General features: G+C 63.5%; 2 protein-coding genes across 12 annotated transcripts; both read right to left on the reverse strand.

Annotated features, from left to right (window-relative positions):
• Positions 1-3,073: 3,073 nt before the first annotated feature.
• Positions 3,074-6,559, reverse strand: CEND1 (cell cycle exit and neuronal differentiation 1). Of its 7 annotated transcripts, none has more exons than XM_070230311.1 (3): positions 6,191-6,282; positions 5,451-5,534; positions 3,074-4,842 (listed from the first exon to the last, which is right to left on the reverse strand). In XM_070230311.1, exon 3 carries the CDS (start codon positions 4,741-4,743, stop codon positions 4,294-4,296), a length of 450 nt encoding a protein of 149 aa, XP_070086412.1. In that variant the 5' UTR covers positions 4,744-4,842; positions 5,451-5,534; positions 6,191-6,282; the 3' UTR covers positions 3,074-4,293. The 7 variants fall into 7 exon arrangements, with proteins under 7 accessions (XP_070086412.1, XP_070086415.1, XP_070086414.1 ...); XM_070230314.1 differs by having other exon boundaries at positions 5,451-5,610; positions 6,214-6,280; XM_070230313.1 differs by having other exon boundaries at positions 6,214-6,264.
• Positions 6,560-6,627: 68 nt separating this feature from the next.
• SLC25A22 (solute carrier family 25 member 22) lies at positions 6,628-14,397 on the reverse strand. Of its 5 annotated transcripts, none has more exons than XM_023654779.2 (10): positions 14,271-14,397; positions 11,065-11,207; positions 10,854-10,979; positions 10,643-10,698; positions 9,801-9,891; positions 8,994-9,112; positions 8,711-8,885; positions 8,473-8,627; positions 8,309-8,384; positions 6,628-8,230 (listed from the first exon to the last, which is right to left on the reverse strand). In XM_023654779.2, the coding sequence occupies exons 2-10, from the start codon at positions 11,082-11,084 to the stop codon at positions 8,077-8,079; spliced, it is 972 nt and encodes a 323-aa protein (XP_023510547.1). In that variant the 5' UTR covers positions 11,085-11,207; positions 14,271-14,397; the 3' UTR covers positions 6,628-8,076. The 5 variants fall into 5 exon arrangements, with proteins under 5 accessions (XP_023510547.1, XP_023510546.1, XP_023510549.1 ...); XM_023654778.2 differs by having other exon boundaries at positions 13,809-14,309; XM_023654781.2 differs by lacking the exon at positions 14,271-14,397 and adding an exon at positions 12,281-12,344.
• Between the last annotated feature and the right edge of the window lie 395 nt (positions 14,398-14,792).

Consider the following 14,792-nt stretch of genomic DNA (forward strand, 5'->3'; position numbering starts at 1 on the left):
CTTTGATACCTGGTATTTTGTTTAGACCTTAAAAGTAGTTCTATAGTTAAAATAATTTAAAGCAGCCCTAGGCATCCCCAAGAAGGTTTATCATTTTGGAAGAGTCCCTACGTTACTAGGTTTAGGACACGATTGTTCAGAACCTGCCACCGGGCCCCAGGGACCTCAGCTGACCAACTCTAACATTCCAGGGGAGGGGACGCCAGTCACTGAGCATGTGTGGGAGAGTCAAAGAGAAGAAACAGGACATCATTACAAGATGATTCGACAGCTGCATTCATGACAGCATGGCCTCCGGCAGTGCGGGCAGACCCCGGCTCAGAACAGGCCCTGGCTGTGCCGGGAGGTGAGAATGAGAGATGGGTCCCCAGAGGGGACCATCCGCTTCCCGATACTGGGCAACGAGGTCTGCTTGACGGCACAGAAATGACATCAGAGCTCCCACTTCCTCCACACACAAAACCTCGCCAGACGGATTCAAGGCCTGCAGGTGCGTCACTGCCGAGACTATGAGACGAGTACAAGCGAGAAGCTCCTTCTCCCTGAGATTCCGAGAGCTCGTGTGGGAACAGGGAGGGGGGTCACAGGTGATCAGCGAGGACTGTAGAACTTCTGTCCCCAGGAAGCAGAGTGAGAGGCAAGCCAGCCACTGAGTGGAGATATCGGCAATGTGGCAAAGGGTTAGGATGCACAACACATGCAGAAATCCTCCCAAGAAAGGAGAAGAAGGCATCGCACCCCACGGAAAAATGGACAAATAGCACCATGGGAAAAATCACAAAAGGTGAGACCTAGACGGCCAAGAACCATGTGAAAAGGAGCACGTCGGATCCGTGCGAGTTCAGAAGCCAGTTTGCCCTGCCTGGACTGGGAAAATCTCGAGTGCTTCATCCCAGCCTGTGTCGCCAGGGTGAGCGGAGCCGTGGGTCTCACAGCCAACCCGTGGGCGCAAGATGGAGCAGCGGAGTTTACAACGCACACGCTGTGGAGGCGGCAGTCCCACCTCTGGGACCACATCCAGGAGAGGTGAGAGCAGGCGCCCCAGAGATGTGCGCACACCGGTGTTCAGAGCAGCGTGACTCACAACAGAGAACAGGTGGGCGCAACCCACGTGCCCATCAACAGACAAACGGATACACAAACTGAGGTCCACCCACACAATGGAATATTACTCAGCCTTAAAAAGGAAGGAAATTCTGACACGTGCTACCACAAGGATGGACGTGGAGGCTGTGATGCTCAGTGAAACAAGCCAGTCACTTGTACCATTCCTCTCACAGGAGGTCCCTACAGTCAAATTCATAGAGACAGAAAGCAAAATGGTGGGCGCCAGGGGCTGGGGCATGGGACGGGGAGTGAGTGTTTAATGGGGACAGAATTTCAGTTTGGGAAGATGGAAAATTCTGGAGACGGATGGTGGCGATGCCTGAAGAACAACGTGAATGTGTTTCACGCCACTGAACTGTGCACCTAAAAGATTAAGATAAAATGGTAAATCTTATGTGATATCTATTTTCCCATAGTAAAACACACAAAAGAAAGACGTGCACACGTTCGCACACACCCCAGAGAGACAGGGCACCGGCAGTGTTGCAAGGATTTCGTCACTCCTTTGTCTAAAGTGACAAAAATTTTGAAACAACCTAAATATCCTTTAATAGGGAATTGAGAAATAAAATGAGGAAACATCACAGGTGGAGTATCACATCATCAAAAGAACCGAGTCCCAGGGGCCGACCCAGTGGCGTAGTGGTTAAGTTCACGTGGTCTTTTTCAGTGGCCTGGGGTTCGCAGGTTCAGATCCTGGGTGCAGACCTACACGCTGCTCATCAAGCCATGCTGTGGTAGGTGTCCCACATATAAAATAGAGGAAGACTGGCACAGATGTTAGCTCAGGGCCAATCTTCCTCACTAAAAAGAAAATGAAAGAACCAAATCCCAGACTTCCAGTTGAAGATGACAGAGCCCACCCTTACAGTCACCTCTGCTCTCTCCCCAAGCCCCCTAAAGTGTCAGAAGGACGGGCAAGCCATGGAGTAGAGAGAATGGGAGAGGGGACTGGACAGCAGGAGAGAGTGGCGAGTGACCCTGAAGCGCCTGAGTGGCGGGCCTGGCACCTGGTGGGGCAGGCGGACCGGAAGCTGGAGGTGTGGGAAAAGGCTGGGCCACTGCTCGGCAGGCCCTCCCCTCGGTGTGGGGGTCTCAGGACCCGTGGCCCCAGGGCAGGTGGCCTCCTGGACTCAGAGGTGCTGCAGGATGGAAGGAGGGGCGGGGCAGGGCCGAAGGTCTGTTGGTCTGTTTAGGATGTTTCACCCCAAGGAAGCTCTCGGGACTCGTCTGCCTGAGATGTGGGCACAGGGAGGGGGCAGGCCACCCTGGGAGGGGGTGTGCCAGGAAAAGAAGGGACAGACGTGCCCCCCATGCCAGCTGGAAGAAGGCCAGGGGAGGGGGCCTGGGTAACCAAGCGCTTCTGGGGCCCAGTGGGGCCTTGTTTCCCCAGCCTGCGCCCTGACAGCCTCACCCACAGCTGGGGTCACATGCAGGCCTGGCCAGTTGGACACCTGGTGAGAGTGGGCTCAGGGAGTGTGGCCAGGAGGTGATGAGAGGAGGAAACCCCCTCCTTGCAGCTTCTATGCGCTCCCTCCCTGCAGGGATGGAGAGCTCACTGCAGAGAGGGGTGGAGAAAAGTCCCCACTGCTGGAGAGGTCAGCCTGAGGGCCAGGTCCCCCTCCCACTCCCGCATCCTCCCTGGCCACTCCCACTCCCAGCTCTGCCCTGTGCACTGTGGCTGGCAGCCGGGGTCCGAGGCCAGGTCCTGCAGCCCCTGGGTGTCCATCTGGGGTCAGGGCTGGCAGGAAGGGCTGCCTGTGTCTGTCTGGGATGGAGAAGGGCCCCGGCAGGGCTGTAGGTAGAGTCCCTCAGGATCAAGCGCATGAAGGTGGCAGGAGGGGCTGCTGAGGGGCACCTGGCACTCCCTACCCCGCCCTGGAAAGCCTGCAGTGTGGATATGTGACCCCCACGTCCCAAAGGCAAGCCCCCAACTCTCCCGACCGTGTGCAGGTGAGGACGCAGCTCAGCCTTAGACAATAACGTTTATTTCAGACTCAGCCTCCACTCAGGCCCAGGGTTCCAGTAGGCAGCTGGCCAGGCGAGGGCACGTCAGGCTCACACAGAGTCCACCACCACCCTCCAGAGCCTGCCCGCGGCCAGCACCACAGACCAACCTAGGACCAGATGCCCTAAGGACGGCACAGCACAGTCTCCCTGCAGGTGCATCGAGGCAGTGGACATGGGTGACGGTCACCCACCAAGCGGTTCTACTCTACCTGTTATTGCATTTATACGCTTGTTAGACTCAAAGGACGCGGGGTGAGGCAGGTGGGGTCGTCTTGGGGGCTGGGCAGGCATGGCTGCTGGGCAGGTCCTCCATATGTCCCGCCTCCCTGCCAGGCTCTCAGCTGCCCCAGGACAATTGCCGCAGGATGGGGAGGGGGCTCAGGGCAGGAAGGGTGGTAGCCCAGCCTCAGGGGCTCCCCTGGGTCACTAGCCAGAAGGTGAACTGCAGGAGGCCCTCCCCGGACCGAGACTGGCCTTTGGACTCTCTGTCTACCCAGCCAGGGCTCCGGCGACGAGCGGAGGTGGCACGGAAGCTGCGCCAATGTGACTGCTTGCCTCAGGTCAGCCCCACTGTATCAGGCCACCCAGATGGACCCCCACCTGCCAGCAAAGAGCAGAAATCAAGAGTGAAAGAGGCACACCCTTTAATGTCCCCATGGGGGAGCCCAGGTCAGAGCCCAACCCGGACCCCTGCCCTCCCTGGGGGCTCCTGCTCTGGGGACTGGTCAAGACGCTGCAGCCAGGAAGCTCACAGGACCACTGGGAACTCTCGGGACAGGCTGGCACACGTGAGTGTGACTGCTGTGGACACACCTGCCTGCAGGCGGGCAGGTGGGCCACACTCAGAGTCCACTCCTTCCACTGCCCCGGGGGCCCTGGCCCAGGCTGAGCCCCCCACTGAGGTCAGAGCTCTGCCCGTGCTGCTGGGTAAACTGGAGCCTGGGCTCCTTCTGCCTCAGAAGGCAGGAGGGGGAAGCGCCGGGGGCCAGCCAAGGGGGCTTGGTTTCCACTGCCGGGGGCCCTGTCCGTGTCTCTCTCCCTCTGCGTGTGTGTGGGGGATATATGTATACCTATTATGCATGTACGTATGTATAGATAGCTGTGTGTGAAACAGGCATGCACTAATTCCCGAGGTCTGTACAGGAAGTGGCTGTGCCCCCGACTGGGCACCAGCTATCATTTTTTCCGGGTCAGGAAGGCCACACCAAGAATCAGGGCTGCGGCTGCCACAGCCATCCCCCCAGCCACCAGCAGAGGGGTCAAGTTCTCGAATGGGCAGCGGCCTCGGCCCCCTGGACCCCCGCTGGGGGCCTCGTCCTCCTCGGCCCCATCCCCAGGGCCCTTGGGCTCGGGGGTTGCATCGGGGCTGCTGGGGGCCACGGGGGCCGGCTTCAGGTTGCTGTGGTTGTTGAGAAGGGCAGGGTCAGCCTTGGCTGGGGTCTTCTTGGCAGGAGGCGGGGTGGGGGCCTTTGGTGGCTCCTGCTTCTCCACTTGGGCCTCCTTCTTTCCTGGCTTAGCTGAAGGGGCTTTCCCGTCTGCAGCTGGGGGGGCTCTGGCTTCAGCAGCGGCCTGGGGTGCCTTGGTGTCGGGCTTGGGGCTGCTGGCCGACTTCCCTCTGGACTCCATGGTGGGCAGTGCTGGCAGGCTGTGTGTAGGCGTGCGTGGACAGGCAGGTGGCTGGACCACAGCGGCTCAGGACAGCTCACCCCTGGGCATTATATGGGCCTGGAGGGAGACACAATGAGGCTATGGCAAAGGACTCTTCCATCCTGTCCAGGCCCCGCCTTGTCCCCATAGAGATCCTGCCCAGTTCTCTGCAGCCCCTCAGGAGCTGCAGCTCGGGACCCTCCTTGTCCAGGGCCTGGCCTCCATCTATCCCCTACTGCTCCCTGACAAGCCCTTCCAGCCACACAGGCAGAGGCTAAGGGCTGGGGGTGCGTGATGAGACCAGCCAGAGGCCTCAGTTTCCTCATCTGTGAAATGGTCTTGCCCACACATGTGCTGTGTCCACTACTCCAGCGCGGGGTAGGAAAGCCCTGAGAAGGGTGTGTGGTGAGGAGAGGTGGACAGCAGCCACGGTAGGCCTGGGCAGAACCTTCTCAGGAAGGGGACTGGGTCCAAGTGGAGGGGGCAGGGCAGAGCAAGAACCTGGGATCTGCGCTCGCAGGTGCTGCTGGGGTGGGAGTAGGCCCGAGGCTGCTAGAACCGGATGCAACAAACCTGAAGTGTCTCCCCAGGGACTGGAGAAGCCAGGCGGGCAGTGACAGGCCTATGCCTCCCGGCAGGCCATCTACCCCTCCCAGCCCCTGGGCCCACCCCTGGACCCGCCTCACCTGCTCCAGCTCAAGGGCAAGGAGTCCTTCCTGGACCTGAGGCTGCGCCTGCCTCTGGGGTCAGAGGGGGTCCCTGGCATGAGCCTGGAGTGGGCACACGCTGTGTTGGTCACCTCAGTATCCCCGAATCTGGGCCAGGGCAGAAGATGAGGGCCCTGGGCTGTAGAAAAGGTGGGGCCCAGATCCTCAATGTCCAGGGGTGGGGGGAGGGGACTGGGCGCCTGAGTCGTCCTTCTCTGAAGACCTAGACACACCTGTCTGCCTCTCCCCATCCCCTACGCTGCAGAACCCCACTCCCACCCACAAGGAGAGGGAGCCCCATTGGGAGGCGGCAGCTCGTGTTTCCCACTCTGGCCAGACACACTAACCACACCGAAGGTCGCCTGAAGGTCACAGCATGATGGGGTGTCCTGGGGAGAGGCCTAGCTGCTGCCACCCTTCCCAGGAAGCTGCAACAGCCCCTCACCCGGAGCTGTTCTGGAGGGGTACCCAGCTGCCAGGTGTCAAGATGGCAAAGGGCAGGTGGTCTGCTCTGCCCGCAGACCCTCAGTTATTTTGGGCCCATGCTGACGTCAGCCGGCTGCCCCCTCCCCCTCCCCTGGCCGCTGTGCTGGAGAGAGCAAGGGGCTGGCGCGCCCCGTGACCTTCAAAGCGGGCACTGGGCTTTGCTCCGCGGGGGACCCAGTGCCCCCCAACTCCCCCCACCCCAGGCCCAGGTCTCGGAGCCCCCGCTGCCTTACGCTGCTGCTCCTGGCGCTCCCACCTCGGTGCTGGGCGCTCTCCGCGGGTCCTCGGCGGGAGGCTGCAGATGCAAGGACTGGGAGTTTCCCACAATGCACTGTTCCCGGCGCAGGAAGGGGGAGGGGGCCGCATCAGCGCCGGCTCCGCCCGCTGTCACCGCGGCGCCCGGACTGGCCGGCCGGGAACTCTGAGGCCCCGGAACCCGGTTCCGTTTTTGATCCCAAGGGCAGCTTAGGGTCAGGGAGGCGAGGGGCTGAGGCTGCCCATCCTGCACCCCCAACCCAGACCGCGCAGGAGTCAGGATGTCAGAAGGCAATTGCGCCAGCACCCCCTTCAAGCCAAGGTGCTGGGGAGCGACCCAGGTCTGCAGGGGGAGGGGAGCTGATTAAGAGAAGAGGGGACTGCCCTCCCCCCCAAGAGTCTCAGAGAGGAGGCATCTACTTAGAATATTTATTTATCTTCTTACATGACAAGACACAAAAAGTTACAACTTCTTAAAACTCTTCAAAAGAAAAAATAGAATTCTGTAAGCAGCAGCAGCAGCTTCCAAGGTACAGATGTGGTGGGAGAGGGCAGCTCCCAGCAACAACCTCGAACTAGTGGGGCCCAGGCCGGAGCCCCAGGTAGTGTCACTGGAAGGGGCCTCCACAGGGGCCGGGTTGGGGGACACAGCACCAGGTCAAGGTCAATCACCAACACAATCACGTGACCGGGGGCGGGGCAGGGCGGCCTGCCTCAATTCACAACGTCAGTGGGTCGGGGCTGGGAGGGCGGAGCTTTAGAGGGTGTGGTCCGGGGCCTCAAGCAGAGGCCCAGAGAGCAAGACCCGCCCTCCCAGGGCGGAGGGAGCTCCTGCCCCCCCCCCCCCCACCCCGTAAAGCAGAGCAGGTGCCCTAGGCTCCATACTGGTCCTTATGTCTGCCCTCTGCTTGGCCAATCCTGGACGTGCGGTGGGGGTCCCAGAAGAGGGGCCAGGCAGGAGAAATAAATTTCTGGACGGGGTTAGCGGGGAACCTAGGGGGCACGAACCATACACACACACACTGCACACACATACGTTGCCTGGCCACGTGGGGGAGAGCAGCAGCCCCCCCACAGCCCCATCCCTGAGGGGCCAGGCCAGCTGAGGGCTGGTGGGCACAACCTGCTACCCACCACATTCGCACATGCACACACACCTCACATGCTCTGGGCCCCCAGCCTGGGGTGGGGACAGAGGGGCCCACCAGAAGGGATGCTGGGTCCCACAGTGGGGGGGTGCTTGCCCTGGGAGTCAGAATTCAGTGTGACCCCTGCCCGGGATTCCTGGCTCAATATGGGGGGCAGGAGACCCCGATCCTCCTGCAAGGCTGGCCGGGGTGGGGGGCAAAGTAGAGTTCTGGCCAAGGGCAAGAGCAGCAGCAGGGGGAGGCTGGACTGACGGACGGAGGGATGGACAGAACCACTTGTGCCTGGCAAGTTAATAAATAGGTTTGTGCGGGGTCCCCTTTGTGGACTAGGGGCCAAGCCTCGGGGACGAGAGCTGGTAGACTGGAGGGTAGGGTCCAGCTTGCCCAGCCCAGGCCTGGGGCCCCCAGCCCAGAGACCAGCTCTGTCCCTGGGGGTGTTCAGGCCAGGGTGGAGCTGGGGCAGGGCTGGTTCCGGGAATGTAAAGATTTCTGCGTTTTCTACATAAATAAGACATTGATCCCAGTAGTCGTGCAGGCAGGACCCCGTAGGGGCCTGTGTGTGCACCACTGTGTGGACCCCGTGCCCCTTCCTCTGCCCCCCCCCGCCCATGTCGGGGGGTTGGGGAGAGACTTTCTCTTGCTTGGTCCTGGGCTGGCCGCCCGGCTCCAGCCCCACTCTGGTCCCGCTCAGCTGTGGGCGTGGGGCGGCCCTGGGCTCAGGGCTGGGGGCGCTGCAGCAGCCCCATCAGGGTCTCGGCGATGCCCAGGAAGTAGACCACCTGAGCAATGCCGAACAGCGGGGCGATGACCAGCGCGCGACAGTAGGCGCCCTTCAGGAAGGCGGAGGGGCCCTCGTGCCGCAGGATCTTCCTGTGGGGAGATGGGGGTCAGGACTGGTGTCACCCCCGGCCCCGCCCCCTGGGGCCCACCCCCTGGGGCCTCACCCACCTGGTGCAGTCCAGGATCCCCGAGTAGGTGTCCTCGTTGACACCGCGCTGGAGCGACTGGAGCCGCGTCTTCACCACTGCGGGGGGGAGAGGGGTCAGCGTGGGGCCCCGTTCACATTCGACCCCACTCCCTCACAGCCCCCATCCCCAGCCTGGCGCACTGACCGTCACAGGGGTTGACGGCCACGGCCGCTGCGCTCCCGGCCACGCAGCCGGCCAGGAAGGACACATAGAAAGGAGACTTCTCCCCAGATGCCGGCTGGCCCAGCTGGTTCAGGTTAGCGAAGAGGGGAAAGTACACGATGGAGAAGGGGACGTCCCTGCAGAGGAGAGGCCGCAGTGACTGGCCGGTGCGGGGCGAGCGGGCACACCTTCCTCCTCCCGCCCTCCCTGTCTCTCCCACCTGAGCAGCGTGGCCCCCAGTCCCTTGTAGAGGCCGGCGATGCCGCGGGTCCGCAGCAGGTCCCGGGTCAGCTGCATGGCCGTGGGCCGGGGGGCAGCCGGAGTCTCCACCGAGGGCTGGGCACCCCCCTGGGCTGAGAGGTGGGCCTGGGCAGCCAGTATCTTCTTCTGGGCGGCTGGGGAGAAAGGGGACGGGCCTGTTGGCTCTCCCTCCCAGCAACAAAGAGGGGGCAGGGATCCATCTGTTGTCCCCACTCCGGCACTCTCTCCCTCAACACTCTCACCAATGCGTCCTGCATCCTGAAGCTGGATCTTCAGCATCTCCATGGGGGTGGTCACGATTACCTGGCAGGTGCCAGCTCCGCAGCCCGCCAGCATCTCCTTAAACAGGGTCAGCTTCTGCCTGTAGCGGAGAGGGTGGGGGCCGCGGAGAAGAGTCAGAGGGCCCTGCCACCCAGGGGCTGCGTGCTGCGTCTGGGTGTGAAGGGGGATGGGAGTGGTGGAGACAGATGCAGCTCTGTGAGGGTACAGAACCCCCCAGCGTCAGATACACCTCCAGGGAGCCCGGCAGACAGATGGCCCAGGGGCAGGGCCGGGGTAGGGCAGAGGGGCCATTCTCGAGCAGAAAGAAGTAGAGAAGTGTGTGTGGGGGTCCTCAAGTGCCCCAGGGGCTACCATTTCTGCCCCACCCTTTGGTGATGGGAAAAGCTGGTTGGTGCCCCCCAAATCTCAGCCTACACAGTGCAGCTGGCAGTGGCTTGGGGCCAAGGACCACTGAGGCCTGAGCACCACTGACTCAGCCATCTGCTTTACTCCACGTGGGGGCGGGAAGGAGGGAGGAGGATGATGGAGAAAGAAGGTAGAGAAGGAGGAGCAGGATGGAGGAAGAAGGTGGAGAAGGAGGAGGAGGAAGATGGAGAGAGGAGATGGAGGAGGAGGAGGAGGAGGAGGAGGAAGGGGAGGAGGGGGAGGAGGGGAGGAGGGGGCCCTGCAAGGTGAAGGTGAGGGCCTCAGGAGGGCACAGCCTCCGTCCTTTGCCTGCAGGCACAGAACCCTGCCCCCCAGCAGCCAGGCAGGCCCAAGCCCCTCACCCATCCTTGGAGAGGTGATAGCGGAAGAAGTCGTTAGCTGCCAGCTTGATGGCCTTCTCGGGGGTGACGAGAGTCAGGTTCACGGCGGCTCCTGGGGGCACACGGGGGACGGGGCGCGGGCTGGTCAGTGGCCCGGGCTGGGGAGGCCCTCAGCCAGCACTTGCCTCCCAGCTGGCAAAGCCCGACTCCAGTCGCTCCTTGGCTGCCTCCTCCTGCCCTCTCACCCACATTTGTGCCAGGCAGGGGCGGGCACCAGGCGGGCATGGGGCCGTGCCTCCTCCTCCAGGCACCCTGCCACCTTCCCGGGTGAGCCTCCCTGAGGAACACCTCCCCGGGGGACAGAAGGTGCTCGCGCTGGAGTGGGCACCGAGCAAGAGGACTCAGGAGTACGTGGCCGCGTCTGGCCTGCTGTGGGCCGGAGCCAGGCAGGCAGTGGCAGGCCCCCCTCCGCGGCCAGGGCTCGGGACCGCACGGCCTCTGGGCAGATCCAGGCTTGGGGATTGTCCGCTAAGCTGCTTTGCAGTAATGCCGCCGCCCCCTCCCAGCCTGCCAGCACAGATGGGGTCTCGCCTGTTCCAGAAGGCAGGGGAGGAGGCTGCAGCCACCGTGGTAGAGCCACATCGTGCGTGGCGAGGGGGTGCCAAGAACTGCCACTCCCCAGACGTCCTGCCCCTAGTGCAGGTGCAGCCAGCCCCCAGGGACACGTCCATGTGTCCACTTACACACCAGGCCAGGCGCTGCCCTGCCTTCCCACCTGCCTCCCAGCCAGCCCCCCTGGGGGACCCCTCTGAAGCTGCCGGAGGGTGCCACCCAGGCCTGCACGTCCGAGGGTTGAGCCTCACCACGGTACATGCCGAAGTAGCCCTCCGAGCGGATGGTCTTGATGAGGCAGTCAGACCTGCAGCCAAGGGGATGCCGGTGAGCTGGGGCCGCCTGCCCTCAGTTTCCCCTTTTGTTAAACAGGGTAGGGGGAAACCGGAGCCTGAGCCTCACCCTGCCCCCACACCACATGGCCCGACAACCGCCCTCCACCCCCATGCCGGGCACACTCACATGCTGGTGTACATGCGCTGGCCATTCTGCTGGTTCTGCAGCCTCGTCTTGGCCAGGTCAATGGGGAAGACGCAGGTGACCCCTATCAGCCCAGCGATGCCGCCATTGATGAGCTTGGCTGGCAGACTGTGTGGGAAGAGGGAGGGTCAGGACCGGCCTCCTCGGCCACAGGTCAGCGAGCAGGGTGAGGAAGGCATGGCTGCGCTCTGACCTGATCTGCTTATCAGCCATTTAACTCCAGCACACCGAGGTGGGAGCCCCGAGAGGATGCCAGGTGGGGGAGGTACTGCCGGAAGAGGGGGAGGAGGGCCAGTCCTCCGCTTCCAGGGGAATTTCAAAACCACCGCTTTGGTCCTAGAAGGAAGGACTGGAATCAGTGGGGGTGGGGCAGGCCACTCAGGTACACACGCACCAGAGGAACCCACTTCCCCCAAAGCCCCTCCCCAGGTCTTCTGCATGGGCACCCAGCCCCTCACCACCACCTAGCTGGGCCGTCAATATGTCCCAGGAGTGCAGCGTGGGAGGAGGTGTCCGCCATCCGGCCCCATCCCTGGGGCCACCCGGTTTCCCCTCATGTCCCCTCACGGCATCAGCGTTCTCCCAGCTGGCCTCTCACACGTTCACAAGCTCACGCTCCTGCTCAGCCTTTAAAGGGCCATGCGCCTCTGGGGGCAGTGGCGGCAATGAGCCAGTGAGGGCACCTGGACCTTGGACGGGCTGTGGCTACCCCCTATCCTTGAGCAGAGGCAGCTGGTGCCTGCCCTCTTCAGGATGGCGGTGGGAGTCTCCTCACAGGCTCCTCCCCGGCACCCCAGGATCCCCACCTGGGCTCAGCTCACAGCTGCCAGGTAGACAGCCACCACAGGCGCAGTCCCCTGCCTCCCACTCTCATGGTAGCACCATGCTGGACCCAGGGACATGCCCTCCCCTCAGAGAAGCACGTACTCCCCCACACCCAGTCCTGCGTCCCCCCGCCAGGAACTTCACTCCCAGACAGACAGACACACACACACAGGAGCTCAGCAGTCAGAACCTCTGGAAGCTTCAGGGGTGTGTGGGGCACAGGGGAGGGGGCCAGCAGACCTTCTGAGGCTCCCTGTGGTTGGTCCCCGCACCCACACTACGGGTGGGGGTAGAAGGCGCCCCTCTCACTTGGCGCAGGGCTGGGGAGCCAAAGCCAGCCTCGGGGGCCTCCCATGGGGAGCACAGCCATGAAAGCTGAGCTGCAGGGGGCCTTCCCCTCCGCCTACCCCGGTGGCCCCCTCAGAGGCCAGCTGTCACCAGCTCGCCCCTGCAGCACTGCCACCCAGGGTCACACGGCTGGCTCACACCCCCGGTTCCTCCGAGGACTGGTGACCTTCACCTCAGCTTTCCCTGGCCAGGCTGTCCCCTGCTTCTCCCGCCCCTGCCATCCCTGTGCCGCTCACCCCGAGGTGCACAGGACTCTTGCTCCTCACGACTATAGCCTTTGGACTCGGGGAGAAGATGAATGGGCTGAGGGAGGTGCTGGCCACAGGGATTGGCCGTGGGGAGGGGTGGGGTGGGGCGGGCCTGGGGTGGGGGGGGCACGACTTTCTCTTCCACTTTGGGAGAAGGGATGAGGGGTGGGACAGCTTCTGGGAGGCAGGGCCTGGCCTCAGAGACCCCCTTAGCCCACAGGGCAGTGGGTCTGATTCAGGCTGACCCAGTCAAGCCAGGCCACCTGCCCAGAGGGACCCAGCTGCTCTGCCGGTTTCCACCTGCAGCCTACAGGCTGATGTGCCTAGAGCCCCAGGACCCTGAGGACGGGGCGCTCTCTCTGCCTGGCACCCTGTGTACTTCCGTGTGAGGAATCTGGTGCTGTGGGTGGAGATGGGTCCGTGCCCACTCATGTCTGTGGGACCTATGTGTCTGTCGAGGGAACGTGCCTCCCAGAGAAACCTCAAGCTGGGGGGTGCAGAGGAAGACATGGCTGTCCACTGGAAAGGCCAGGGAAGGGGTGGCTGGGTCTCAGAGGCCACTGGCTGGTACCCACAGGCCTGCTCACCTGGCAGGTCCAGAGGGCACAGGAACTGGCGCTCCCAGAGGCCTCTGCTCTGCCGAGGTGCCCCCCACCCCCACCCAGGGCCTCAGTGCCAAGGACCTGCTTCTCTGTCCCCAGCCTGTAGAGAAGAGTCTGACCTCTGATCTTCAATGGCTTCTCCCTTCCCACCCCCACCCCCTAGGTGTAGAGTGGCTGCAGCCAGCTCTCTGCTGCTACAGGCCCTCCGGGGCAGGGTCTCCATCCTCACTCTGTCCTCTGGTGACTGAGTGAGCCCTGCCTCCCTGAGCATCCCCAGACCCCACCTCCTGTTTAGGGTGAGGGACTCCTGGATGATGGGGGGTCCTGGAAGTCAGACAGATCGCCTAAGGGGGGAGGGGAGCAGTTGTCCCAGGAAGAGGGAGGCAGGCAGGGGGGATTTTGAGCCTGAGGAGACAGTCAGTGGCAGGAATGAGAAGAGTGCGAGCTAGGGGCTCTGCCTGGCTGGGGACGGCTGGCGGGGGTCCTCTGACCAGGAACCCCCTTTTTCTGTCCTCACTCCATGGTCCCCCGTTATGAGACAGCTGTGGAAGCCTCCCCCCGCCCCGCCCTCAAGTTGCCACAGAAACCCTGCAGCCCCAGCCAGGCCCGAGGCCCCAGGGCTGGCAGCCCTCACTGTCCCCCCTGCTCTCCACTTCAGCAGCCAGGGAAACTGAGGTGGCAGGCAGGCTGTGCCCCCCACAGAGACCACCCACAGGATGATGATGCTGCTTCCAGACCCCCAGGGGTAAAATCTTTCACAGATGAAGCTCTCCACCCCCCCAGAAAGGTGACAAGGGGTGAGACTCAGAGTCTGGGACTGGCTGCTTGATTCTCATTCAATCCCCCCATAGTCCCATTCCCCTGGGGTAGGCGCCTTCGGTCCTGCTGTCTGGGGGGTGTAGGGGGGGCCCAACCTGCGGACAAAGGAGGCGTGGAGTGTGGGCTGTGGGATCCGCTCAGAGGCCAGCTCAGCCCCCTGTCCAGCTGGAGGGAGTCCGGACGGGGCTCCAGACGGTCACGCTGTCCCCCGCCAGGCGATGGCGACTCCAGCCACGGCACGTGTCCACACGCATCCAGCGGGGTCCCACGTGTGCGCCTCCCCACGGCCCGGTCTTTACTCCTTGGGCTCCGGCCCCAGCCTCCCACCTCGCGGGGACACGTGTGCACGGGGAGCGCGCCCGGCACCGCCCGCGGCCGAGCACGGCCTCCTACACCCGCGCCGCAGCGGGTCGGAGCATCCGCCCGCCCGGGCCCCGCCAGAGCCGCCTAGTCCGGGCAGTTGTCACCTCCCCCGGCCGCCTCGGCGCCCCTCGCCCCCGCAGCCGCGCCGCACTCCGGTGGGCGCCGCGGAAGGGAGCGGCCCGGCGAGCACTCACCCCGCGATATGCCGCTGCCGCCGCCGCCGCGCTCGCCTCGCCGCCTGCCGCGCGTCCGGCTGCACCTAGGCGCGGAGGCGCGTCCGCTCGGCGCCGCGCGCGCTCCGCCCCCGGCCCTCAGCCGGCACGCGGGCTCCGGCTCCCCCTCCTGGCCGCCGCGGCCACTGCGCCCGGCCGCACCCCAGGCTGGGCCGCAGGTCCCCAAAGTCCTTCCTTGGTCTCTGGGCTTCGCGCCCCTGCATGGGCCTAGGACCCAGGGATTAGTGCCATCGGGCCAAGAGGTGGCGGGGAGCACTGGAGCGAGAGTGTCCTAGGGGAGAAGCGGTTGGGCCACACAGTAGGTGCTTGGGGGTGGAGGGGGGACTGCGCTGGCCACGTGCCCACCAAGGAGGTGGCTGCACAATTCCGCAGACAGGTGACTTTGTATCCATAGGTGCTGCAGCTGCTACTTTGTAGCTGAGCTCCTCTCCCTCTTGGGGAAGATCAGGACTGAGAGGAGGTGCCAGGCATGTAGGAGGTGGC

Source organism: Equus caballus, chromosome 12 (genome assembly GCF_041296265.1).
Source record: "Equus caballus isolate H_3958 breed thoroughbred chromosome 12, TB-T2T, whole genome shotgun sequence".
Lineage (NCBI taxonomy): Eukaryota > Metazoa > Chordata > Mammalia > Perissodactyla > Equidae > Equus > Equus caballus.

What these genes read in the sequence shown, in the direction of transcription:
- SLC25A22 (XM_023654779.2), bottom strand. Translation starts at nt 11,084, where the DNA reads ATGGCTGATAAGCAGATCAG. An exon ending in ATGGCTGATAAGCAGATCAG is followed by an intron (nt 10,980 to 11,064) that starts GTCAGAGCGCAG and finishes CTTCCCACACAG; the next exon opens with TCTGCCAGCCAAGCTCATCA. An exon ending in CAGCGCATGTACACCAGCAT is followed by an intron (nt 10,699 to 10,853) that starts GTGAGTGTGCCC and finishes CCTTGGCTGCAG; the next exon opens with GTCTGACTGCCTCATCAAGA.
- CEND1 (XM_070230310.1), bottom strand. Translation starts at nt 4,743, where the DNA reads ATGGAGTCCAGAGGGAAGTCGGCCAGCAGCCCCAAGCCCGACACCAAG.